This window comes from Nelumbo lutea, chromosome 5, assembly GCF_056320005.1.
Source record: "Nelumbo lutea isolate HS-2025 chromosome 5, American lotus-T2T, whole genome shotgun sequence".
Taxonomy (NCBI): Eukaryota; Viridiplantae; Streptophyta; class Magnoliopsida; order Proteales; family Nelumbonaceae; genus Nelumbo; species Nelumbo lutea.
This window is the reverse complement of record NC_142688.1, coordinates 11,415,468-11,442,999: the sequence shown is the minus strand read 5'-3', so window position 1 is coordinate 11,442,999 and position 27,532 is coordinate 11,415,468. Positions and strand designations below refer to the sequence as shown.

The 27,532-nt window shown below is 39.4% G+C and overlaps 1 protein-coding gene across 4 annotated transcripts in view; it reads left to right on the top strand.

Moving 5' to 3' along the window:
• LOC148850333 (glycoprotein 3-alpha-L-fucosyltransferase FUT11-like) overlaps window positions 1–27,025 on the top strand; it is a 32,394-nt gene extending 5,369 nt beyond the window's left edge. For 2 of the 4 annotated variants that reach the window (XM_088942358.1, XM_088942359.1), the window contains exons 4-7: window positions 25,117–25,221; window positions 25,470–25,626; window positions 25,804–26,031; window positions 26,582–27,025. In XM_088942358.1, the coding sequence (XP_088798484.1) occupies window positions 25,117–25,221; window positions 25,470–25,626; window positions 25,804–26,031; window positions 26,582–26,834 (743 nt within the window). In that variant the 3' untranslated portion in view covers window positions 26,835–27,025. The remainder of the gene's footprint in view (window positions 1–25,116; window positions 25,222–25,469; window positions 25,627–25,803; window positions 26,032–26,581) is intronic. The other 2 variants (XM_088942360.1, XM_088942361.1) reach the window with 1 other exon arrangement.
• The last annotated feature ends 507 nt before the right edge of the window (window positions 27,026–27,532 follow it).

Here is a 27,532-nt window from a genome sequence, read left to right as displayed (position 1 = left end):
CAAGAAGCTGTATTCGGGACAAGACAACACAACTAGAGTATCAGATTTATCAGTAATATTTTAATCTGCAATAGGGTAATCAGAGTCTTGAAGAGTACTATGCTAACATGAGAAACCTTCGCAATGAGCTGAATGTGTACCATCCCCCCACCTCTGATGTTAAAATTCAGCAACAACAGAGAGAACAACTAGATGTGACCAGATTTTTCGTAGGACTAAAACCTAAATATGAACCAATGAGGGCACAATACTAGGAGGGTCAGCTCTTCCATCTTTAGAAGAGGTGTTTGCTCATCTTCAGAGGATCTCTATTGGACCTATAGAGAGTTCTAGTATCTCTGACAGGTCGGCCTTTGCAGTGTCAAGAGGGGGAGGCCGTGGTCTTAGAGGTGGAGCTCGGGGAGCTCAATCTAGCCGTAGTGGTAACAGTGGACCGGTGTGTGGTCGTAGTGGTGGTGGTGGACCTATGTATAGTCGTGGTGGTGGACGTATTGGAGGTCGAGATTTAGGGGGAGTTCGTGGTAGAGGACGTAGTTCTGGTCCAAGAAGATGTACGCACTATGGTATGGAAGGACATATCATCAATTATTGTTATGATTTTCATGGCCCACCTTCAACTTAGGCAAATCATGCGGTGACCAGTGATAGTAGTTCCTGGGAAGGAGATGATGAGTGTTCCACGTGATGAGTATGAAGGGCTTGTTTAGGCCACATCTCAACAGAATACAACCACTCTTGCACACTCAGGTATGGCTTGTCTGGCATCCAAACCCAACCCCTGGATTATTGATTTTGGAGCCTCCGATCAAATGATTGGAACTCCAGGTGTGTTTTCCTCCTTTTCTCAGTACCCAACATCACACTCAGTTACCCTTGCTAATGGTTCCACATCTTCTATTTGTGGTGTTGGTAATGTTAACATAAACCCTTTATCTTTATCCTCAGTTTTGTATGTTCCCAAGTTTCCTTTTAACCTTATGTCTATTAGTAAGTTGATCAAGTCCCTTAATTGTTCTATCACTTTTTACCTTTGTGTTTTTTAGGATCTCAAGATGGGGATGAAGATTGGTGGAGGGCATGAAGTTGGTGGATTGTATTATCTTGATGGTGGTGGCAGTGCGTCAACAACTATTCAGACATCTCTTTTTCCTCTTCAGTGGCACTATATATTTGGTCATCCATCACTTAAAGTTTTGAAGTCTCTTGTTCCGTCGTTGAGTCATCTTTCTGTTTTGGATTGTGAGTCATGTCAGTTGGGGAAATATCATTGTGCTCCCTTTAGTCCTAGGGCATGGTTCAAAGTATCGATACGATATGCCCCTTATCGAGTGTATCGTATCATATCTTTTGAAAAAGATATGATACACATGTTTCCAGGTGTTTCGGACCCCCAACTTTTTTTAATAATAAAAAACACGTTTTAAGCTTCCCAAAAAAGCAAAATTTGAAAAACTAAAAAAAAAAGATGCTTTGGCTGTTTCTAAGTACCGATATGATACGACCAATATGCGTATCGTATTAATACTTTGAACCTTGTCCTAGGGTTGATAATCGCATGTTAAGTCATTTTTCTTTAGTTCATTCAGATGTTTGGGGTTCAAATAAAATAATGTCATACAGTGGTTATAGATACTTTGTTATTTTTGTTGATGATTATTCAAGGATGACGTGGCTTTACCTAATGAAAGAAAGGAATGAATTGTTTTCCATTTTCCAAAATTTTTATACTAAAATTCGCAACCAATTTGGTGTGCACATTAAGATTCTCCATTCTGATAATGGCCGTGAATACTTTTATACACCATTTCAAGAGTATTTGGAACAACATGGCATTATCCATCAAACTTCATGTACCTACCCCCACAACAAAATGGGGTAGCTGAGAGAAAGAACCGTCACCTTTTGGAAACTTCTCGATCCCTTATGCACCATATAAATGTACTCAAACCTTTTGGAGTGATGCTGTGCTTACATCTTGCTTTCTGATTAATTGGATGCCCACACCCATCCTTGAAGGTCATTCTCCCTTCACCACTTTTATTTCCTACCTTGTTTCCGTTTCCCCTTACTCCTTGGGCTTTTGGGTGTGTCTGTTTTGTTCATAATCTTGGATCGGGGAGGGACAAGTTAGATGCACGATCCATTAAGTGTATTTTCCTTGTTATAACCCTAGTTCCTGTCATTCCTTTGTATGTACTGATATTACTTCCTTTGAGTTCACTCCATTTTTCTCGGGGTCAGGTGATGTTTCTTCTTCTTCACCACCTCCTCTTCCAGTCCTAGTTGAGGACCCCATTCCTCTTGTTCTAGCTGTGACCAAATCTGCCTCCGGTGCAACTTCCTATTGAACGGTCACCTATTCATCAAGTGTATACGCATCGACAATATGTATCGGCTTCTCCTCCAGCTTCATCACCGTCGATAGATCCGACAGTTGTTCCCACACCAGCTACAACCCCAGTTTCTGATCTTGATCTTCTAATTGCCTTGTGGAAAAGTAAACGCAGTTGCACTCTTCGTCCTATTTCTAATTATGTTTCTGTCACTCATCTTTCTGCTCCCCATCACTAGTTTATCTCCTTGTTATCTTCTATTATTGTTCCTACGGATGTCCAGGATGCCCTTGCCTCTCCAGGGCGGTGCCGTGCAATGGAAGAACTCTCTGCCTTAACTCAATCATATGTGGAATCTCATCACACTTCCTCCTGGTAAGCAGACTATCAGTTGCAAGTGGGTATACACTGTTAAGTATTTACTTGATGGTAGCGTAGAGCGGTTAAAAGCTAGACTGGTTGCTAAAGGGTATTTCCAAACATATGGTATTGACTACACGGAGACATTCTCTCCTGTTGCTAAAATTAGTTCAGTTCGTGTTGTGATATCTCTATCTGTTATGTATGATTGGCCTCTCTTTCATCTTGACATCAAGAATGCTTTCTTACATGGTGATCTACTTGAGGAAATCTATATGGAGCAACCACCAGGGTTTGTTGCTCAGGGGGAGGATGGTAAGGTGTGCAGACTAAAGAAGGCCATTTATGGACTTAAAAACAGTCTCCTCGTGCGTGGTTTGGTAGGTTCAATGAATGGTAAAGAAGTTTGGTATGAAACAGTGTTAGTTTGACCACTCAGTCTTCAGTCATGATTCGCAGGATGGAAAGATCTTATTGGTGGTATATGTAGATGATATTGTCATTACTGGGAGTGATAGATTGGGAATTGATAGGTTGACGATCTTTCTGCAGGGAACACTTTCAAACAAAGAACCTTGGTAAACTAAAATACTTCTTGGGGATAGAAGTAGCAAGGTCTAAACATGGCATTAATTTGTGCCAGAGGAAATATGTTCTTGATTTGTTGGAAGAAAAAGGATTACTAAGTGCCAAACCAGTTGAAACACCTATGGAATCAAATACCAAGCTGAGTAGTGATATGGGTGAAGAGTTCGAAGATCCTGGAAGGTACAAGCGGTTGGTGGGTAAACTAAACTACCTAAATATTACCTGGCCAAATATTTCATTTGCAGTTAGTGTGGTGAGTCAGTTCATGCAGAAACCTTGGGTTCCACATTGGGATGCAGTTCTAAGGATTGTAAGGTATTTGAAGGGAGCTCCTGGTTGTGGCTTGATATATAAGAGTGGAGGAGATCTTGATACTGGTGCTGATTGGGTTGACAGAAGATCCACTACATATTATTGTACTTTCCTTGGGGGTAATCTGTTGACATGGAAAAGTAAGAAATAGACAGTTGTGGCAAGAAGTAGTGCAGAAGCCGAATATAGAGCTATGACATATACCACTTGTGAATTAGTGTGGCTGAGAAATCTTCTATAGGTGATGGAATATTCGATTGACACTCCAATGAAGCTTTATTGTGACAACCAAGTTGCAGTCCACATCTCTTATAATCCGGTGTTTCATGAAAGAACAAAGCATATAGAAGTTGACTGTCACTTTGTGAGAGAGAAGGTGCTGAGTGGAGTGATAGATACTGCACATGTTAACACAGGAAATCAATGGGCAGACCTGTTCACCAAAGGCTTGAGTTGGGGGAGAGTGGACTACATATGTAACAAGCTGGGACTATATGATATATACTCACCAGCTTGAGGGGGAGTGTTAATGTCGACTGTGTAGGGGTATTATAGTCTTTATATTTATGTTTAAAGCTGCTGATGTGTAATGTTTCTGTTAAATGATGTGTCCCATACTTAGGTGGGGACAAGGTAGTCTTTTGTTATTATGGATAGAAACATATAAATTCAATCTGGCCAACTAGAGAGAAATCTGAGTTCTCTAGTTCGAACCAGAATTTTCTTCTCTATTCTCCTCTCTTCTTCTTCTACTTCTTCTTCTAGTCTCTCTAATATATTTTTTTTTTGGAAGAGGTAAAGTAAAATTTATTCAAACACAGAAAAAACCAAACAGCAATTCAGACCCAATAAGGCAGTCTGAAAAGCGTCTGGGATTACAGATTCCACCAGAAACAAGACTGAAACAATACTGGTAGGCTAAGATCCATGAAGTCCCCAGATATGGAAATCCAAGGGATCATCTTACCCACAGCTCTCTGAATTACAACATCAAGACCCTTAGACCTATTACAGAAAATTCTACTATTCCTCTCAGTCCAAATGGACCACAGAACAGCAGCTGGGATTGTCTTCCACATGATCTTTCCTCTCTTATTCAAACCCTTCAACTTCCAGCTACTAGTCTCTCTAATATTTCTTCAACCCTAATTCTAACAGAATTCTAGTGCAGATTAGGTTTATAATAAATTTCATGGATTATTTGGCAGGATAAGATTGTGGCTTTGGCTGCAGAAAAATATGCTACTATGGATGTGGTTGAGCAGCTGCTGCTGCTCATGTCATTGAAATTATGGTTTAACATGTTACATTGGTCACCCTTGATGATTGACACTCCAAGGGTTTCTTTTAATTAGTTGAAGAAGGCAGATGTAAGGGTAAAAAATGATTATCCTCACAAGAAATATAAGCTATAAAAATCTATATTATCAACTTGCTTATTTAAGAACTCATGATGATTTGAAGTCACCACTTTGATGAAGATGTCAGCAAGCTGACATTTAGAGGTGACATGAGGAAGAGTGATAATGCCTACGAGAAACTAGTCCCAAATAAAATGACAGTCAACCTCAATAGTTTAGTCTGTTTATGAAAAATAGGATCTGGAGATTTGGAAGTAATGCATATTGTGCTTAGGTTATCTGCATAAAGTGGTATGGGGTCGGAGATGAGGCTGCAAATTTGGATTGGGTTTAATTTGATTCAAATTCAAATTGGTCAGATTTGGATACACCCTAATTTGATTAGATCTTTTTGAAACCCTAGTGGAAGATAGGTTCCTAATTTCTTTAAAGGGGTCTATAACCAAACAACCTCACTATAAGCACATACAATGGACACATATAATATTCAACTTCAACAGAAGATTTGGAAATAGTTGATTGCCTGTTGCATTTCCAAGAAATGATGGACTCATTAAGAAAAATACACCACCCAATTGTAAGGTGATAAGTGTCATGAAACCCAACCTAGGAAAGGTGTGAATACAAAGGTGGAAGTGAGCGAGTCATTGGGGTTATTTTTCTTATGAGGCAAGGAATTTTCTAGGAAAACCTTTAAAGAACTGGAAGAGAAATATAAGATGCCCATGAATAAGAGTGGAGAAGGATTTATTGGTAAAGTGGAGAATAAAGAGGAAAGTGATCAAGGTAGATTGAGATCATTTGGAGTAGCAGAGGCTGTTGAAAAAGGGGATAGTAAGCTGGTCTATGATCAAAAAAATGCAGTCCTAGAATAAGAAAGTATCAATGTCAGATCAAAAGATTTGCAGTTGATCGAGAAGACCCTTAATGCTGTTAGATGTTTTAGAAGTGAAAAATCTTAACGATCTGTTCAGGTTTTGAAAGTGTTTGCAAAATTAAAAGGGGGTTTGTTTGGTGTTGGACCTAGTCAGAAGGTGAAGAAAGTAAAGAAGGGGTGCAATAGAGGCAAATAATTTAGAGTCTGGAGCAGTCAAGTAACTGAGCAAACTATGAGAGGAGTTTTGTTGGACTGCTAATATTTTTTGCTCTTCTGTTGGCTTTGTTGAGATCTTTTTTTGTAGCGTCTGTTTATCTCTCTTGTTTGGGATGGGGTGGTAGCCGTCATTAGGTGTGTCTTGTGCTTTTGGAGGTTTGAATTGGTTGTGCATTTTGGTTTAGGGTTTTTTCTTTATTTATGGGTGATGTCTTATCGCCTCCTTGTACTCTTCACTCTTACTTAATAAATTTTCGTTTTTTTTTTCATAAATAATATATCACATTTCATTAAAATCAAGAGGAGATTACAGACCCTTGGGGAGGTGCGAGTTGCTGCCTCTCCAAGACATGGAACCCACAAAAATGAACCAAAAGAACTAAAACAAAGAATACAAGAGTTCTACTATAAGATTACAGTTTAGCCCAAAACAGTGTTTCCCTAACTGACCCTTGTTTTGCCAAATTATCCGCAAGGGCATTCGCTGATCTCCCCACCCACTGTACTATAACAATCATGTTTCTTGTCAGCCATTTATATTTCTTGAGCTCGTTCTTGTAGATCCAAGCAACCTCCTCTGAATTATTTAGCCACCCCACTACTATCTTAGAATCTTTAACCAGAACTCCTTGTATGGCAGCTAACAGTTCTGCTCTAACAGAATTCCCAACTCCCAAAGGGCCAGGGTAGAGAAGAATGACCTCTCCATTCTCATTTCTTAGAACTCCTCTCAATCCAGCGGGCCCTGGGTTTCCCTGGCTGCTCCCATCACAATTCAGTTTCAAAAAACCTTGTGGAGGGGGGCCCCAGTTTGTAGAAATCTTATCCTTTAAGGATGAGCAACTTGCTACTGCTGTCCAGTTCCTCCATAAATCATTAAAGGAGAAAGGATGAAACAGTTCCATAGACTTTAACCGGTATATTGCTCTATTCATGATGCAATCCTTCAAGGACTGATTGCTCCTTTCCTTCTTGTGGAATATTCTATTCTTCCTTTCTTCCCAAACTGTTCAAATCAAAGCTGTTCTTGCACACCTCCACATACTTCTTCCTCTTTTTTGGGGCCAAGGAAAGGTAGATGGGTTGAACAACATGTTTGTTTCTGATGGCGTCTCCCACCTGCACCCATTTAAGGAGAAATTCCAAACCCAAAGCTCTATAGTGACATCACAAGATAGAAATAAATGATAACAGTCCTCACCGTGAGATATGCAAAGAGTGCACCAGTTTGGAGAGATATAGAGAAAGGATCTTCTCTTCTGTAGGTTATCCAAGGTGTTAACTTTCCCATGGCACACTTCCCAACAAAAAGCCATTACCTTAGAGGGAACCAGCCTAGACCAGTCTTCTTTAGCAGGTAAGGCCTGTTGAGAGGAGGTGTTGCAAAGTGACTTAAAAAAGGAACCACAAGAAAAAAAAGAACCTTTGGGGTGAGGGGTCCAGATTCTATTATTTGGCATTGAGGGATCCAACCATACTTTATCAAGGAGGTAAAGCACGTTAGACAGATAATTGACTTCCTCATTCCTTAACCCTCTACAAAAACCAAAGTCCCAAGACAAGGTGGCAGGTTTAAAGGAGAAGGAAGGAAATTTGATATCACCTCATTTTTATACAAAGACAAAAAACAAGGAAGGAAAAAGACCTTTAAGAGGTAGATCTCCAGCCCAGATGTCTTCCCAAAATCGAACAGAAGTACCGGGACAAATATCATACCTGACACAACTGAGGAACTGTGGGAGGATTCTGTGGATTTCCTTCCAAGGTGTTGCCAAGTTATCCCTCCTTGACACACCAGCATCCCATCAATTCTTTGAGCATCCGTGAATACTCTTCACTACTTCATGCCAAAGTCTCTCTCGCTCCGAAGGCCACTTCCACAACCGCTTCCCTAGAAAAGCCAAATTCTTTTTGATCACATTTCCTAGGCCTAAACCCCCTTCCTCTTTTCTTCTACCCACAGTCTCCCATCTGACCAAATGATATTTTTTCCTTCTCCTGGTTCCTAAAGAAAGTCTCTCATCAACTTTTCTAGCTTCTTCTCTTCCCTGGGCGGTATCCTAAAGATAGAGAGGTAGTAAGTAGGTAGGTTTGTGAGAGTATCTCTTATCAAAGTGATCCTTCCACCCAAAGAGATGTAAGATTTCTTCCAAACCGCTAACCTCTTCTTGAACTTCTCTGTGACTGGAGTCCTGAACCTACTCTCCCTAGGATTTTCTCCAAACGGAAGCCCTAAGTAGGACATAGGCCACGAGGAAGTAGAGCAACCAAGACAAAGTGCAATAGCCTCAACCTCCTCATTCTCCAAATTGATCCTTGCTATGCAGCTCTTTTCCAAGTTGATTTTTAAAGGAGACTTCTTCAAAGGCTTTAATCAACTCCTTTAAGTTCCCCACCCTTTCACTAAAACCTCCATCACAGACAATCATCATATCATCTGCAAACTAAAGATGGGTAACTGGGACTTGGTTTGTGCCTACTCTCCATCCCCTTATGGCATCTTCCCTATCAGCCCTAGTGATGATTTGACTAAAAACATCGGCTACCAAGGTAAAAAGGAAAGGTGAAAGGGGTTCCCCTTGTCTAATACCCCTACAGGCTGGAAAGAAGTCCCTTACCATTCCGTTTACTAGGATAGAATAGTGACAACTATTGACACAACCCATCATCCACCTACACCACCTTTCCCCAAACCCACACTTCCTCAACACCTCTAACAGGAATTGCCAATCCACCGAGTCATAGGCTTTCTCTAGGTCTAGCTTAATAAATTTTCTTTTTTATTTATTGCAATAAAGAATCATGACACCCAACCTAGTTAGTAACTTAGTGTAGGCTCAAAGATGGATGGTGGAGGGAAAAGATAAACCCCTTACAATAATGCTGTGAATATAAAAATGATTTGGTTAAATTACAGATTGATGAAGGTGTCACAAAATGGAGATAAACTAATTCACAACTTGGACAAATGAGCAATGCTAGGACGTTTCATTATGAGATAGATGAGATTGTTAACACAAATTGTTGATACAATGTGGGGATCTTGCAAGAATTTTCCTTCATCTTGGGAAAACTTTACATCCAATTTCATGGGAGAACTGGCCTGCTTAGTTTTAGAAATATGTGCAAGTATAATCAGATCCAGTGTATATTTTCTTTTCTTTCATTCATAAGGTGTCACCAAGGTGAGGAGTGAACTTCTAACCCAAGAAAATATGTAAAGAGACCAAGGTCCTTCATTCAAAAGAAGCTTTGAAGCAATAACATAAGTTGTTGAATGCCCTTTATATAATCACTAGTAATGATGTCATCGGTCATCCATATAGACAAGCTAGAGAGTGAGGCCTTGGGGACAATGATAGAAAAGTAAGGATGAGTCATGGGCACTTTGTTTGTAGCCATCCTCTACAAAAACATGATGAAAGTACTCAAGCCAAGCATGTGGTGCTTATTTATGTCCATAGAGAGATTTCTTAAGTTAGTAGATTAAGGGTTGATTAGTGCAAATGCCAAGTTTAGGCTTCATGTAGATTGTTTCTTGTAAATGGCCATTATAGAATACATTAGTGACATCTATTTGAAATATTGGCCACTAACAAAGAGCTGACAAAGCAAGAAAAGCATGGATGGCAGTCATCTTTATAACAAGGGTAAATGTTTATTCAGTGCTATTATCGGACTTGGGTTTAACAAAGAAGTTAGTAACCTTGCATCCCTAGGCATCTAAACTCACCTTGTATTATTCAGTGCTATTTATCAAACTTGAGTTTAACAAAGGAGTTCTATTTGTTGCCAATAATAGAGACATCCAGTGGAAGAGGAACTATATACCAAGTATCATTATTAATCAAGGCACACAACTTGGTACCCATGGCATCTCTCTAACAATGGATAGTAGAAACTTTCTGGTCAATGCTAGGTATGTTTATGGCACTAAGAATAGCAAAAAGAGAGCTATGGGACATAGGAAACCCATAGTGATTAGAAAGATCAAATATGAGATGAACGGCATGAAGGGGTAGTAGGAAAAGGAAGAGGTGTCAAATTTACAGGTAATGCAGAAGATGGGGAAGGAGAAGACCATCCATAAAATGTTGGAGAGAGGGCCGTTTGTGGGCTAGAATGTTTGTAGTGTTAATAAACTTGCAATTGTCTTTTTGTAGCTTGGATTTTCACATTATCCATAGAAGCATAAAACTGTCAAAAGTATCAAAAATGGTAGGAAAGGAAACTAAATGACCTGGCCACATACCAAAAATAAGAGATTTAAAAAAAAAACATTTTTAGTGACGGATATAACAAAGAGTAGGATCATAGTAGAGAAACACCTTATGATTAGGATTACAAGCCACAAATATAAACATGGAAAATTGATTAGATAACTTCATAAGCTCATGAGGAAGGAGATGAATGACACCCCCTCAATGTGCAAAACATTGCCATATTGAAATGGAGAAGCATTGGATGGAGGAGTAAAGAGACAATCAATGCATTATACTGAGGTGCTAAAAGATTCAACCCAAAAGGTAGGAGCATAAGAGTCCTAAGAACTGTTTGGATTATTTCAAGGATATGTTGGTTCTTTCTTTTAGTGATACCATTTTATTGTAGTATGCTAGGACATGAAATTGATGTACAATAGGAGTGCAAGAAATCCAGGAAGTGACCATCTAGGCATTCTCTCCCAAGTCAATATGAAAAACCTTAATATTTGTAGAAGATTTTGTTGCAACCATAGCCTGAAATATCTTAAAATAAGAAAAAAGCTCCACTTTTCTTGTGCAAAAAGTATATCCATGTATAATGAGTATAATCATCAACAAACTACACAAAATACTTGAATTCTAGTCTAAACAGATTTGGACTAGGCCTCTGACATCACTTTGAACAATATTAAAGGGGTAAATAAACTATGAACATGTAATACATGACTTGCCAAAAGATGACAATGGAAGTAATTTTCCTTAAAAAGACTAGAGCAAGCAATTAAGTTTATCAAAACGTTAGTGACCAAGATGATGATGCTAGAGTTCCCAAATAGTATTAATTGCAAGGGAATGTGAAGAAGCCAAGAGACAATCATGAGAATGTGCACTACAATCATCCCCAAATCTCAAAACAAAAGGCATTCAACTTTATGATGACTCCTGGTCACTATCCTAGTATGTTGGTCCTGCATTAAAAATCATCATGAGAGGTAACCAATTATCCTAGTATGTTGGTCCTGCATTAAAAATCATCATGAGAGGTAACCAATTGTCCAATATATAGCAAATTAGTGGCTAATTTGGAAACAAGTACTTGGGTTTAGACACAATGAATTGGAATGGGCAGCTAATAATAGGGGTGGATTCGAGCCGAGCTGAATAGTACGAGGCTTGAGCTCGGCTCGCCATTGTTGTACAAGGCTCGAGCTCGATTTAAGAATTTTTTTTATAAAAATAAAAAAATTATATATGAAAAATATATTTTTTTAATATTTAAAAAATTAAGAATTATAATATTTTTATTTTATATATATATATATATATATATATATATATATATATATATATATATATTCGAGCTTGGCTCGAAGATTGGTTGAAACCGAACTGAGCCGAGCTCAAGCAGCTCGTGAATAGCTCGGCTCGTGGCCACCCCTAGCTAATAAGGTCAAATGTTCACTACCAATGACCCATTTGTCCCTATTAGTAGTGTTAATTTGGTTGTTCCTAAAATGAGTATATGAAGTACTAGGTGAGGCATAGTTGATGTGATTAGATACCCTAGAATTAATAATCTAAAGTGGGTCCATAGGAAAATTAACATGAATACATGATCTAAGTGACCCATAACAGAATGCGTATGAAATAACAGAAGAAATCGTGGTCTGAATCTGTTGCTCAGGAAGACCACTAGAAGGTTGAGATTTGTGCCCTAAAGCAAAGGCTGTGTGTTATGTGCCTGGGAGAACTCACCCCTAAAAGCTAGCTGTTAGAGGGAGGGAACCCAGACACATATACACCCCACAACAGCATCCCATACTACCGATGTGGGACCAGTGGATCATAACACTGCCTAAAACACGTGGAAGGATGGTGGATGTCACATATGCCAAAACATTTATGGTTTCTTGTAAACATGAATCAAACATACATGATACATCCATATTAGGAAAACAATAAAAAGGTCAAGTTTCCTTCCACATGGAAGTTTTGTCATTACCTGAACGAAGTGCAGATATTAACATTTATTTCAGCTGCCATTATGTAGATCCCAAGAGAACTGGGTTGAACTTCAGATGGTTCAGCAAGATTGGATATGGGAAGGCATTTTGTGCAGTGAAAACTCTCCTCTTTCTCTCACCTTTCTACATTTTTTTTTTCTGAGAAAAGGTAAAGTATTGTATTAACTTGAAAGCAAAAGCATATGCAAAGCCCTGCAGAATGAGGCATTGGCAGGGATTAACAACCTTTTTGTACACTTCCCTTTCAATCGCCTAGATGCAAAAAGATTACAAATACCAAAAAGAAAAAAAAAAAGAGCTGCATGGTATATTCTTGAAAAGCCTATGTACTGCCACCCACAAGTATATTCTTCCCCCAAAACCTTCCATTACTATATCTTCTGAATTGTGTTTATTTTCAAGAATCCTCAAATTTTCCTCTGTCCAGATTGTCCAAATCACTGTTTCCATTGTTAAACCTCATATAACCTTCTTTTTTTGATAATTTTAAACCCCATATAACCTTCCCTTTCCTGGTCAAACCAATTTGATGCCAGCACCACAACAGAGCCTTCAAATCTTTTGGAAAACATTGCTGCACTTCAGACAACCTCAAAGGCTTCATCCGCAACTTCCTCGCAACTTGCAGTGAATAAAAAGATGGTCCACCCCTTCAGATTCTTCTCCACACATTACACATCTGCTAGGTTCCACCGTCATTCTCTGTTGGTCAAATTGTCTGCTAACATTTCCCCAGAGTGGCTACCCACTCCAAGAAGGCTACTTTAAGAGGAGCTACTCCAAACACTTCCCTTAGGAAAAATCTCCCCCTCTTCACTTCACAGTATGTTATAGAAAGACTTTACAGTGAAAGAAACTAATTTCTCCCCCACCCAAATCCTCCTGTCCCTTCTCGTTCTATCCAGCCTGATTAAACTGATTCTTTGCATTAATTCCATTAATTTCTCTAACTCCCAATCATTCAGATTCCTTCTAAAAAGTAGGGACACCACTCTCCTACCCCACCTTCTAAAGAGAAAACCTCTGACACCAAAACTCCTTATTTTGTGCAATCTCAAACAGGATTGGAAAACTTTCTTTGAGAGAAAGATTTCCACACCACACATCTCACTGTTCTACATTGTCTCATGTAAACTTCATTTCCTTCTTTGCTTAATTGCAATTCTCTTAACTTCTCCCAGAGCAAATAAAAGAAAATTCACAGGGAATAAACCCCTTTAGATTGTAAAACAATAAGGCTAATTATGCAAGTAGAAATCTGCAGAAAATAAAAACTGTAGAAAGAAGAGAAAGAGATAAAGAGTTTTGTGAGAGAAGAGAAAGAACAAAGAAAGGAAGAGAAGGAAATCTGATCTGACTGCCATCTTCCATTAGTATTTATACGAAGTAAAAAATATGTACAATGATAGATATGCCCTTAATAGGGCGGCTGATACAAACAACTTAAAAGAAACATAAAAGCACTATTCTAACAACTCCTAAATAATGGGTTGTGGTCCCAACTTATTAAAGACATTCCCAATTTGCATAGCTCATGTTCAAGCTTGCTCTTTGCAACCCCCTTGATAAAGACATCAGCCAATTATGAGTCAGAAAAGACACAAGGAAGGCAAACTTCTCCATCCATCACCCTTTGTCTTATGAAGTGCCTATCAACTTCAATGTTCTTTGCCTTATCATGCTGAACTGGGTTATGAGCAATATTGATTGCCACTTGATTGTTACAATACAACATCATGGGCTCCTTTGCATCAATCCCAATCTCACTCAACAAGGACCTAATCCAAATCAGTTCTGAAATACCATGTGCCATAGATCTGTGCTCGACTTTTGGATTTAATCTGGCTATAACTTACTGTTTCTTTACTTTTCCATGAAACCCTATTCCCTCCCGCAAAGGTATATACCCCTGATGTAGATCTCTTGTCGTCTATCCGCATCTGTATAAGCCTCGAGTTTTAATTTCCCATGATCAGTAAATAAAATTCCTTTTCCAAGATGTTTCTTCAGGTATGCAAGAATCCTATCAATAGCCTCCTAATGTTGAACCCATGGTGCATGCATATGTTGGCTCACAACACTCACAGCATAAGAAATGTCTGGACGGGTCATGCACAAAATTAGCAGCAAGCCAACCATTCTCTAATATCTCCCTACATCCTTAACCAACTCACCATCTAAAGTATTAATCCTGTGGTTCTGGTCAATAGGAGTATTAGCTGGTTTGACTCCTAGCTTCCCAGTTTCCTGTAGTAAGTCTAACACATAGTCCTCTAAGAGATGGATATCCCATGTTTGGATCTTGCAGCCTCAATTCCCAGAAAATACTTTAGTTAAACCTAGGTCCTTAATTTCAACTTCTTGCTGTAATGACTTCTTTAGTGCACAATCTCACTTAGATCATTCCCTGTAACAACTATATCACCCATATACACAATCAACACTAACACAAGTGATCCTCTCTTCACAAAAAGAGTGTGATCTGACTAGATCTATGTGTATCCAATGGATCAATTCCCCCCTAAACATGTCGGATCATGCTCTAGGTGATTTCTTTAAACCATATAAATATTTCTTTAGCCTGCAAACCTTTCCTTCTTCAACAGCCTTATAAAAACCAGCTGGAAGGTCCATATACACCTCCTCCTGCAAATCACCATAAGGAAAAGCATTTTTAACATCAAGCTGGAAGACAACGGCCATGAGTATGTAGCTGCTAGAGACAAAAGAATTTGAACTGAACTCATCTTAGCCATTGGTGCAAAGGTTTCCAGATAATCTATTCCATAGGTCTGTGCATACCCTTTTTCCAACAATCTTGCCTTGTACTTCTCTATACTGCCATCATCCCTGTACTTCATAGTGAACACCCATCTACACCCAATTGTCTCCTTTTCTGCAGAAAGATCAACGATTTCCCATGTTTGATTCTTAATCAAAGCCTTCATTTTTTATTGCATAGTTGTTATCCACTTAGGTTTATTGAGAGCCTCACTAACAATCTTGGGTATATACATAGAGTCTAAGGAAGAAAGGAAGGGATGGTAGGAGGGAGATATACCACTATAGGAAAGATGGTGTAAAATGCAATGGGCTATACACTTTCTCTTTCCCTTGTGGAGTGCAATGGGATGATCAAGATTAGATGCAACATCAGTGTTAGGTACAAGAAGATTAGATGCAACATTAGTGTTAGGTAACAAGAAGGGGAATACTTGGAATTGTATAAACCGAACCTTGAATCTCAAATGATCCAAGGAAGAGTTGTGTTGATCTCCTTGTTGGAGCACGTGTGGAATCAACCCTCTTGCTATGGCGCTAAAAAACTATGAGGTAGGTCGTAATGGGTCAGGTAGTGACATTGAAGGGGTTGATGGTGGAGCAATAGATGGAACTGATGGTGTAGCTAGTGGAACAAAGGAAGGAACAAGAAGACTAAAAGAGGAATAGGTTGTGAGCCCTTTCCCCAAAACACTCCCCCTGAGGAGAACCACCGAAGAAAAAATATGTATAATCAAAGAAGGTAATTTCCATAATGACAAATTTGCTCCCTAACACTAGATTATAACAACAATATCCCTTCCGCTTTTGAGCATACCCAAGGAAGACACATTTCTTTGCCTTAGGGTCTAACTGTCTATGATGAGAACCAAGAATGTGAACAAAACAAACACATCCAAAAACTCTCAAAGGTATGTGAAATATCTCTGTAGATGTTCAAGACTGTTATTAGTCTTGAGCACTAATAAATTTCAGGTTCGAAAAAAGGAGAGAAAGTATAGAGGAAAGAGGAGAAAGAGTAGAGAGAGAGCAGTAGAACACAAGATTTGAAAGGAAGGACAAAATCTCAATATTTTGCCGCCACCACTTCTATTTAGTATTTATAGGTTATGCTAATTACATGGAAAGGACATATCTGCCCTTAGTATTTACATAACAGATAGAACAAAATAAAGCTGAAATAAATAACAACTGAAATAACAGATTGACCACCAGCTAACCCTAGGATGACTAGAACACATTCTACCCTACGACCACAGTGGGACTATAGCTGTGGGGCCCACATCAGTGTTCTCTACACTCCCCCTCAAGTTGGGAATAAATGTTTATCATTCCCATCTTGGATAGATCTGCCTCTAACTTCTTCCTTGGTACAACTTTGGTGAGGATATCTGCGAGCTGCATGTTGGATGTGATGTACGTGAGACACACTTCTTGTGATAAGACCCCCTCTCGTACAAAATGTCGATCAACTTCAATATGTTTAGTTCTGTCATGCTGCACCGGGTTGTGTGCTATATTAATAGCCGCTTGATTATCACAATACAACATCAGAGGCTTTTTATACTCAATACCCAACTCCTCAAGTAGTGATCTCAGTCATAGGATTTCAGCCACTCCGTTAGCTGTTGACCTGCATTCAGCTTCAGCACTGGATCGGGAGACAACACTCTATTTTTTACTCCTCCAAGAGACAAGGTTGCCTCCCACAAGGACACAATATCCAGAGGTAGACCTTCTGTCATCAACACTTCCAGCCCAATCGACATCTGTATAGACCTCCACCTTCATGTGATTATTGTTCTTGAACAGTATACCTCTACCCGGGCATCTCTTCAAGTATGCTAATATTCTTTCTACTGCAAGAAGATGTGTGGTCCTAGGAGAATGCATGTACTGGCTGACAACACTAACTGCATAACTGATATCTGGCCAAGTGAGGCAGAGATATAGTAGCTTTCCCACTAATCGCTGGAACATAACCTTGTCTTCAAGAGGTCCCCACTCTCTGCACTAATCTTGTGGTTCTGTTCAATGGGTGTATCCACAGGTTTGACCCCTAACTTTCTAGTTTCCGCCAATAGATCTAGGACATATTTCCTCTGAGAGACAAATATCCCCTGTTTAGATCTAGCAACCTCAATACCCAAAAAATACCGAAGAGCACCAAGATCTTTCACCTCAAACTATTGATGAAGGAGCTGTTTGAGGGACTCAATCTCATGGCTATCATTTCCTGTCACCACAATATCATCAACGTATACTGCAAGTAGTGTTAGAGAAGACTCCACCCTCTTGATGAATAAGGTATGATCTGACTGGGCCTGTACATAACCGAACTTCCCAAGGGCTAGTCTGAATCTATCGAACCAAGCTCTAGGTGACTGCTTCAAACCGTACAATGCTTTATTGAGTCGGCAAACCTTCTTACCTGTCTCTATATCATAGAATCCAGGAGGCAACTGCATGTAAACCTCTTCCTGTAGGTCTCCATTCAGAAAAGCATTTTTAATGTCCATTTGGTACAAAGGCCAAGTGTAGCTTGCTGCAAGAGATAATAGAACTTGAATGGTGGTCATCTTGGCTATTGGGGCAAAGGTCTCCAAGTAATCTATACCATAAGTCTGAGTGAACCCTTTTGCAACTAGCCGAGCTTTATACCTCTCAATGGAGCCGTCCGCATTGTGCTTCACAGTAAATACCCATCTGCAACCAACTGGTTTCTTTCCTTTGGGCAGATCAACTAGCTCCCAGGTGTTATTTTTTAACAGAGCATCCATTTCAACCTGCATTGCATCTTTCCACTTCGGGACGGATAGGGCTTCTTGCATTGTTCTTGGAATAGGGACATTGGCAACGAAAGTAAGATAGGACCTGTAGGTGGGAGATAGGCGATCATAGGATAAAAACTGGGAAATACAGTGGGCTGTAGATGTGGTACAATGCTGTTTCCCCTTACGGACAACAATGGGAAGGTCAAGGTCATCTGGAGGAGGTGAAGTGGCAGCAGTGGAAGAAGTCTCTATGGGCCCTAGGACTGTAATACCTGGACTTGGAGCCGTAGAATGAGATTGGAGCTGGCCTAGACTGCTGATGATCGGGATCAACTTGCCTGCATCGCCTGTGATAGACCCTCAACTCCTGATCCCTCTAACCACCCTCACTATGGTAGCCCTCATCACCCAATGGAATAGGTAAGGGAACAACCCCAAAAGTATGAACCCTACCCTCACTGCGCTCCCCCTTAAGAAAGTGACCCAAATCCCGACTTGCATTGCTCTCCCTCTGAAGAAAGTGACCCAAATCCCGACTCGCACTGCTCTCCCCCTGAGGAGAAACCCAAGAATAATAGAGTCTCCTCAAAGAAAGTGACATCCATGGAGACAAATCTTTTCCCTGAGACAGGATCATAGCAGCAATAACCCTTTTGAGTTTGTGCATAACCAAGAAAAATGCATTTGGAGGCTTTTGGTTCGAACTTGGAGTGATGGGGGTCCGAGAAGTTGAACAAAACAGGTACAACCAAATGTTTTAAGGGGAGCAGTGAACAACTCCTCATCAGGGTATAGAAGGGAAAAAGGAGATGACATATCAAGAACCCGAGAAGGAACCCGATTAATAAGATATACTGCCGTGAGGATAGCATCACCCCAGAAGAGAATAGGGACATTGGAGGTAAACATAATATTTCTAGCCACCTCCAAGATGTGCCTATTCTTCCTTTCTGCAACCCCATTCTGCTGAGGTGTATGAGGGCAAGTGCTCTGGTGGATAACCCCATGAGTAAGAAAGTAAGATGCCAATGGCTTAGCAAAGTATTCGTTTGCATTATCAGATCTAAGAACTTTGATCTTGGCATCAAATTGGGTTAGGATCATTTGGTGAAAGTTTTGGGTCAGGGCGGGAACCTCATCTCGTGAACGCATAAGATAAACCCAAGAAAACCGGGTATGGTCATCAACAAATAACAAAAAATATTTGTACCTGCCCATGGAAGGAATGTGATATGGCCCCCAAACATCCGTATGCACAAGATCAAAAGGATGATTGCTCCTTTTATTGCTCAATGAATAAGAATGTCTACAATGTTTAGCAAACTCACAGCTTTCACATTGCAACTGGGACAACTCAACAGACTCAAACAAATTAGGAAACAGACTCCTTAAGGACCGAAAAGACAAATGACCCAATCGGTTATGCAAAAGCATGACTGAACTCACACTCTGGGAAACGAGTGACTTCTTATCCCCTGACTCTTTCCGACGAGAACTCTCCCCGAGCAGATAGATCCCATTCGTCTCATGGCCAGTCCCAATCACCTTCTTCGTCTTCAGGTCCTGAAAAACACACTGGTCAAGGAAGAAGGTTACTGAGCAGTTCATGTGTTTGGTAATACTACTGACTGAAAGAAGGTTAGTATCAAGCTTAGGGACATGTAAGACAGAAGACAAGGAGATGGTATCCGATAGCTTGATGTCACCCTTGCCAGAAATTGGGACAAGAGAGCCATAAGCAATAGATACTTTATCCCTACCAGAAGATAAATGATAAGTGGTAAACAATGAAGGCAAGCTAGTCATATGGTCGGATGCACCTGAATCTATTACCCAACAGGGTTCAGTAGTACCTGGAGCTGAGGCATGGTGGGCTCAGGCTCAAGTACCTGAATGTGTGAAAGCAGATGTGGCAGGGGCTAATGGTGACTGCCGTGGCTGAGCTGAGTTCCCAACTTCCTTTTCCAACTGTATAAGGGTAGCCCGAACTGCAGCTAAGGTCTCTAAGAATGTGCCTCTTGTGCCAGACGAGGATGCTGAATCAATATTCACGATCACATGAGCATTACCCTTCTTGCTTCTCAACTTTGCCGGGACCAAATGAGGATGCAGCTTCCAACATGTTTCTTTTGTGTGTTTGGGTTTCTTACAATGCTCACATATCACATAACTGTTGTTCCCAAAACTGCCTTCGGCCTGATTTTTAAACTCCATTTCGGTCAAGACCCAGTAGTCTCAAAATTAGGGTTAAAGAAAAAAAAACTGTTCACTGCCTTCCAAGGTTACCTGAACCCTAGTCTTCTCTGACTCTTCCTGACCACCAACACTCTGCAACCGTGACAAGCCTTCAACAGCTGCTAAACCTTCTGGCGATCTCCAAGAATCAGTCTGTGAACTCCACCTTTTCAGCTTCCAGTCCTAGGAGATTCTCATGTGGTCGGCTGGTACTAGACTCACATTAGAAACCCTAACCTTGCTCTGATACCATGTAGATGTTCAAGACTGTTATCAATCTTGAGCACTAATAAATTTCAGGTTCGAAAAAAGGAGAGAAAGTATAGAGGAAAGAGGAGAAAGAGTAGAGAGAGCAATGGAACACAAGATTTGAAAGGAAGGACAGAATCTCAATATTCTGCCGCCATCACTTCTATTTAGTATTTATAGGTTATGTTAATTACATGGAAATGACAGATCTGCCCTTAGTATTTACAAAACGGATAGAACAAAATAAAGCTGAAATAAATAACAACTGAAATAACAGATTGACCACTAGCTAACCCTAGGATGACTAGAACATATTCTACCCTACAACCACAGTGGGACCATAGCTGTGGGGCCCACATCAGTGTTCTCTACAATCTCCCCCCTCTAGAAACAAAAGATTGTATGGCACTTTAAACCCAATAGTGCGTGAACGTACATAGTTGATCAAGTAAACAGTCGTGAGAACTGCATCACCCCAAAACAGAACAGGAATTGAAGCACACACCATAGGACTTCTTGCCACCTCCACAATGTGTCTATTTTTCCCCTTTGTTACCCCATCCTGCTGCAGTATATAAACACAATTGCTCTGATGAATCACCCCATGCTCCAATAAATTTGTGGCTAAATCCTTCTCAAAGTACTCTCTAGCATTTTCTGATTTGAAAATCTTGGTCCTCATTCCAAACAATGTGAGAACCATTTGATGGAACTGTTGTACCAAAGTAGGTATTTCATCACGCAATCTCATCAACTATCCAAGAATGTCGAGTATAGTCATTCACAAACAAAAGCAAATAGCGGTAGCCACCCATGGAAGAAATATGATCTGCTCCCCATACATCAGTGTGAATAATATCAAATGCAGAACTTTTATTACTTGATTTAAAATAATACCTACATTGCTTTCCCAATTCACAACTTTTACACTCCAGACTGGATAACTGAATTGACCCAAATAAATTTTTTTTTTGATAAATGAGTGAAAGTTTATTAAATTAGCAGTAAGAGTTACATGCAACCTGTGGAAAGGTACGAGATGCGGCCTTTCCTTTAAAGCTAATTACAGAATTATAAGTACAAAAGAAATTACACTGAAGCCCAAAATAAAGTATCCTGGAGAACCCCTTGTTTTGCAAGTGAATCAGCCAATGAGTTTGCTGATCTGCCTACCCATTGAACTCTGATTGTCATATTCCTTGTTAACCATTTAACCTTTTTGAGAAGATCTCTAAAACCCCAAATCACAGTGTTTGAATCCTTCAACCAACCCACTATCACCTAGGAATCCCCTTCATAATCAGATGCTCTATGCCTAGCTGATTTGCAAGCTGGATTTCTTGTACAGCAGCAAGTAATTCGACCCTTAAAGAGTCTCCCACACCCACAGGACCTGAGTACAAAGATATAGCGTTACTATCTTTGTTTCTCAGCACTCCTATGCTTGAAGGTCTTGGATTTCCTCAGCTACTTCCATCAAAGTTCACCTTGATAAACTTCTCCCCCGGTGGCATCCATTCAACCCCATGTCTATCCTTCCTGGTAGAAGTATTAGCCACTGCTAACCAGCTTCTCCATAGGTCATCAAAAGAGTATGCATCAAAGATCTTTAGAGTTTTTAGCCACTGAATTGCCCTTGTCAAAATACATTCTTTAACTTCTAAGAAGCTCCTTTCTTTTTCACAAAAGATTTTGGTGTTTCTTTCTTCCCAAACTATCCACAACAAAGCTGCTCTTATGCAGTTCCACATAATTCTCCCTCTCTTTGTGTGCCATTCAAAAATAGACGGACTAAACAACAAGCTAGTATCAGATGGCAGGTTCCACCTACACTCAGACAACGTAAGAATCCAATTCCATAAAGTTGTAGCAAAGGAGCAAGAGATCAGTAAGTGGTGACAGTCCTCATTCTGAGATTTACAAAGAACACACCAATTAGGTGATAAGCACCAATTTGGTCTTCTCTTTTGTAGGTTTTAAAAGGTGTTAATCTTACCATAATAAACTTCCCAACAAACATCACAAAGAACTGAAAGAAATATGACTCAAACAATTATGCCATAACATAATCTTACTCATTGACTTTGACCCATTATTGCTATTATTAACATGATGACTCTGGTCTCTCAAAAGTGCATCTAGAAGGTAGACTCCACTCATCTCACAACCACTCCCAATCGTTCTCCTTGATTCCAAATCCTGTAAAACAAAATTACTAGGAAGAAAGGTCACTGAACAATTCAATTTTTTTGTCAAACTACTCACATAAAGGAGATTAGTATAAAATCTAGGAACATGTAAAACAGAGGACAAAGTAATACCATTAGTCACCCTAACCGTTCCTTTCCCAACAATGGGAACATGGGAACAATCTGCTCCACAAACTCTATCTCTACTAAAACATAATTGGTAAAAAGTAAAAAAAGGGTAGACATATTGGCATTATGCTCAGATGCTCTTGAGTTTATAATCCAGGGAACAGGGAGGTCCCTCCTTACCTAAGGTGGATGCATAATTTGTAGTGGCATATGAACCACCTATATGAGAAAAAGAAGTAGTATGACTAGCCCTAGAACTTCTTGCATTTTGTTGTTCACTTGAAGAGGAACTAGAGCCAATTGAATCCTTCTTACTTATAAGTTACCCATGCTTCTCCAATTCTGTCCTCATTGCTGTTACTACAATGGACCCCAAGCCAATTTGAATAAGAGGTCCTGATGAGTCTCCAATAACTGCCATATTGGCATTTCCTTTCTTGTTCCTAACCTGGGCTGGTATAAGATGTGGATGGAGCTTCTAGAAGGTATCTCTGGTATGCTTAGGCTTCTTTTAATCACAGACCTGGTCCTTCTTGTCTTCCCTCTTAATCTCACTACTCGCCCTATCTCCATTGGGCTTAGATTTGACTATACTAACCATAGTCGATTGGTCAATCCTAGACTGTCTCATCATAACATTCCTCCTAGTCTCCTCTCTAGACACAAAGGCATATGCTTGAGAAAGAGTCACACTTTCTCTAGAAAGGATGTAATATTTGGCAATATCAAATTTAAGGTTTAGCCCAACCAAGAACTCAAAAACCCTATTCTTCTCTACCAATTTCTGATTGGTTGTTGCATCCTTATTACTCTCCTAAACAATAGTCTCTAAATGGTTATCTCCTGCCAAAGTGTTTTCAACATAGAAAAATACATGACAAGAGGTCTATCTCTTTGTTTTGTATTATTGACCTGGTTCCTCAGGTGATAGGCTCTGGCTACATTTGTTTTTAGGAATAGGTCTCAGTTACTCTATCCCAAATTTCCTTTACAGTATTAACCAACAAAAAAAATTTACCAATGTGAGGTAACATAGAATTACATAGCCTAGACATCACCGTGCAATTCTCCTGCACCCATCGGGAAGAATTTATATCCAGTTTCTCCCCAATAATTTACCCTAGTTTTCCATGAGCACCAATAGTCATCTTGGATGATTTCACCCATTCTAAATAGTTTGTACCATCCAATTTAACTATGGTAATAATTCCAGACCCAAAAGGATCACTGACACTTCTTACACCCAAGCCTAGGTCACTGACTGACTTTTGCTCAGCACTATAACCCTCCATGTCAACCCAATCAGCTTAAAATAACAAAAGGATCAGGTAAAAACACTCCAAGATCAGATCAAGCTCACAAAAAGAGGTGGAGAGCTTTTTCTGGTAGAAGAAAATCCTACCTGGAGAGAAATCACCCTTCCTGAGAACTGAGAGAAGAAGGAGAACAGGGTGTTGATCTCTCCAAGAGGCTCAAAAAATCCTAGAAACTGAACCACCTATTAAAAACTCCAAGATATCTAGAAAGATCTAAGTGCCAACACTAGGCCAAAAACAAAGAGTCCAACTTGACTAGGACTCTTCCCTGCACTCCATTTCTTCCTGATTTTGATGTCGAACCACAAATCACCTTCTCGATGACTGAAATCCACCAAAAAAATCCAAGAACTAGGCAATATAAAGCAGATTGAGCAGCCCTCTCATGCAGTCGGCTGATCTAGGACTGCATGAATCAGCCCTAAGGAAGCCTAACTAGGCTATAATACCGAGTAGAAATCTGCAGAAAGAAAATTATAGAGAGAAGAGAAAGAGATGAAGAGTTTTTGTGAGAGAAGAGGAGAAGAAGAGAAAGAATGAAGAAAGGAAGAGAAGGCAATCTGATCTGGCCACCCTCTTCCATTGGTATTTATACTTTTAAGTAAAAAATATGTACACAATGACAGATAGGGCAGCTGATACAAACAACTTAAAAGAAACATAAAAGAACACTATTCTAACAACTAAATAATGGGCTGTGGTCCCAACTTACTAGCTAAACAAATAATAAATAAAAACAAGCTAAAAAACTGTAAATTCCTCAACAATGTGGATGACACTTCCTTTTAGTTTAATTGAAAATTATATCTGAATAACTTATAGTCATAGATTAAATAACTAGGGCCTGTGACTTTACATAAATGGGAGTTTACTTATCCTATAAACAAAAACAATCACACTCCTTTTGATAAATTTTCTAGGCAGAAGTAGTTACCTCCTTTCAAGTCTTGTTTCAACTTCTTTGCAAATATTGATTGGCAAGAGTTGACCATTGCATAGGAAGGTTTAAGTACTTGTATGCAGGTAGCCTGGTGCAGTATGAATGCTTTCATGAATTGACTGCAGTAGTTCCATCTTCAACTATCCATTAGTTGTTATAGAAAGAGTTTAATGCTTTAGAACAGAGTTATAAATCTAACTTCTAAATCTCTTTTCTCTCTTTTGAAGTGGATAAAGTCGAAACTCTGAAACGCTACAAATTTAGTTTGGCTTTTGAGAATTCCAATGAGGAGGATTATGTCACGGAGAAGTTTTTCCAGTCTCTTGTTGCTGGTATGACAATTAAACATTCCATTTAAATAAAAAAGAAAAAGAAATTTTACTGCTGAGACATCTTTAGATTTTGGATGGCCCAAGTGCTTATATTGAAAATACTGGAATTTGAAATAATTTTTAATTTTTTTTATTTTTTTATGAGTGTACCTTAGTGTCTGGTTTAAATCTTCTTGAAGATTTATTCATCATATCTGGTATACTTATTTGGATAATTCCCATAACATTTGTTTTAAAACTACCTGTAGGAGCTATCCCTGTAGTTGTTGGTGCCCCAAATATCCAAGAGTTTGCTCCTTCTACTGGTTCAGTTTTACATATTAAGGAACTAAGTGATATTCCTTCTATTGCTAAGGCTATGAAATACCTGGCAGAAAATCCCGATGCATATAATCAGTCACTAAGGTAATGAACCTTCTTGTCTTCTATGGAAAATGACAAGTCTTCTTTTGGTTGTTCACGGTTGTTATATTTGGGGAATGCTGATCATATTGTCTTTCTTGTACCAAGCCATTTCTTGTTCTCTTTCATTATAATTCGTCTCATGGGTATTGTGTTTTACAAGGCCTGTTCATTGTGTAGGTGGAAGTATGAAGGTCCATCTGATTCCTTCAAGGCCCTGGTGGATATGGCGGCAGTGCACTCATCCTGCCGTCTTTGCATTTACCTAGCAACAAAGATCCGAGAGAGTGAGGAAAGGAATCCAGGATTTCAGAAGCGTCCCTGTAAGTGCACCAGAGGCCTTGAAACAATTTATCATATATATGTAAGAGAAAGAGGGAGGTTCGAGATGGATTCCATTTTCTTAAGGTAATATCATGACAATGCTGGTGAAGGATCTATTTTAGTTATTTTATCTTAATGTTCAAGTCACGAATGGTTTTTTATTGACATTGGTTAACCAGCTTGGGTTTGAAGAATTTTTGGATAGCCCTTTCAGTCTCCATGGTGTTATACTAGATTTTATTGTATATGCTCCATTCTCAATTCCCCACTAATCTTACATTCTGGGCAATGGAAGAATAGTGATTTTCCAGATGATAATGTTATACAGAAACTGAGTAAATGAGTGTCATGAATAGTCAGGTTGTCCGACTTAACCACATGGCCTTGGGTTAGGGTTCAGGCCCATTGATAACTTATCAAATTTCCAACCCAACCCAAGTTGCACCCCTACATGATTATCTCTTGAAGCTCACGACGGTCTTCACAATTAACACAATTTGACTAACCCATTTTGTTTGGCCTTCTGGCACTTTGCTCGGAACTCCTGTGTTGTCAGAATTGCCATAGTCCATTTTATACTGCATTATCAAATTTTAAGTTTTTGAATGGTATTTATCATGACTTGGGTGTGCAGGTCGGTCAATTTGACTCTGAATGCATTGGAATCAGCAGTTCTTGCAAAATTTAAGTCTTTGAATCATGTTCCAATCTGGAAGAAGCAAAGACCCGAGAGCGTTAAAGGGGATGGACTTAAAATTTACAGAATATATCCTGTTGGGATGACCCAAAGGCAAGCTCTGTACACCTTCAAATTCAACGGAGACTCTGATCTTACGAAGTATGTGGAAAGTCATCCATGCCCAAAATTTGAAGTCATATTTGTCTGAAGAGAATCCTAATTGGCTGGCTTCATTATGTTTCCTCGCTGTACTACTATTTGAGAAACCTCTGACTATTTGGAGGAAAATTTTGCAGGCTAAAGGTAATAAATTGGAATTGGTGCTCTTTTGCTTCTTTCTGCCTCTTTGTAATCTGTTTTCATAATGCTTCCATATCTAGTGAAGAAAATTACAAACAACTGCCACGGAATGATATTTTACAGTGTTAGATTACGAATGAAATGGGTTTATAGTGTGTCCTAAGCATTATAAGCTAATTATCTAAAAAAATCTTTGAAGACAAATATTTCATTGAATTATTAAGAAATACTTTTGGGGATTAATATGTTTGTTTCGAGTTCAACTTTGGTGCATTCACTAATATTGGCTGTAGCCTGTAGGTAAAATTTAGATCTCAACTAATTACATTAAAGTGTGCATACTTTTTATTGGTTTGCATTCCACAAAGTGTACTCTTCTTAGGGGTGCAAGTGCAACATGGCCGATCTCTTGTTGGGGTTATGTCAAAATTTGAATGGGCCCAGCCGGGAAACCCGGGCCTGATGTGAATTCGGATTTGGTCCTCAAGGAACTGTCCTCACACTGCCCTCAGTCTATTGCAGCTGTACATCTTTGTATTTGTATGTTTTTATTCATGGGGAGATATTATCAATGCATGGCTGAAGGGCAGTGTAAAATCTTAAAGG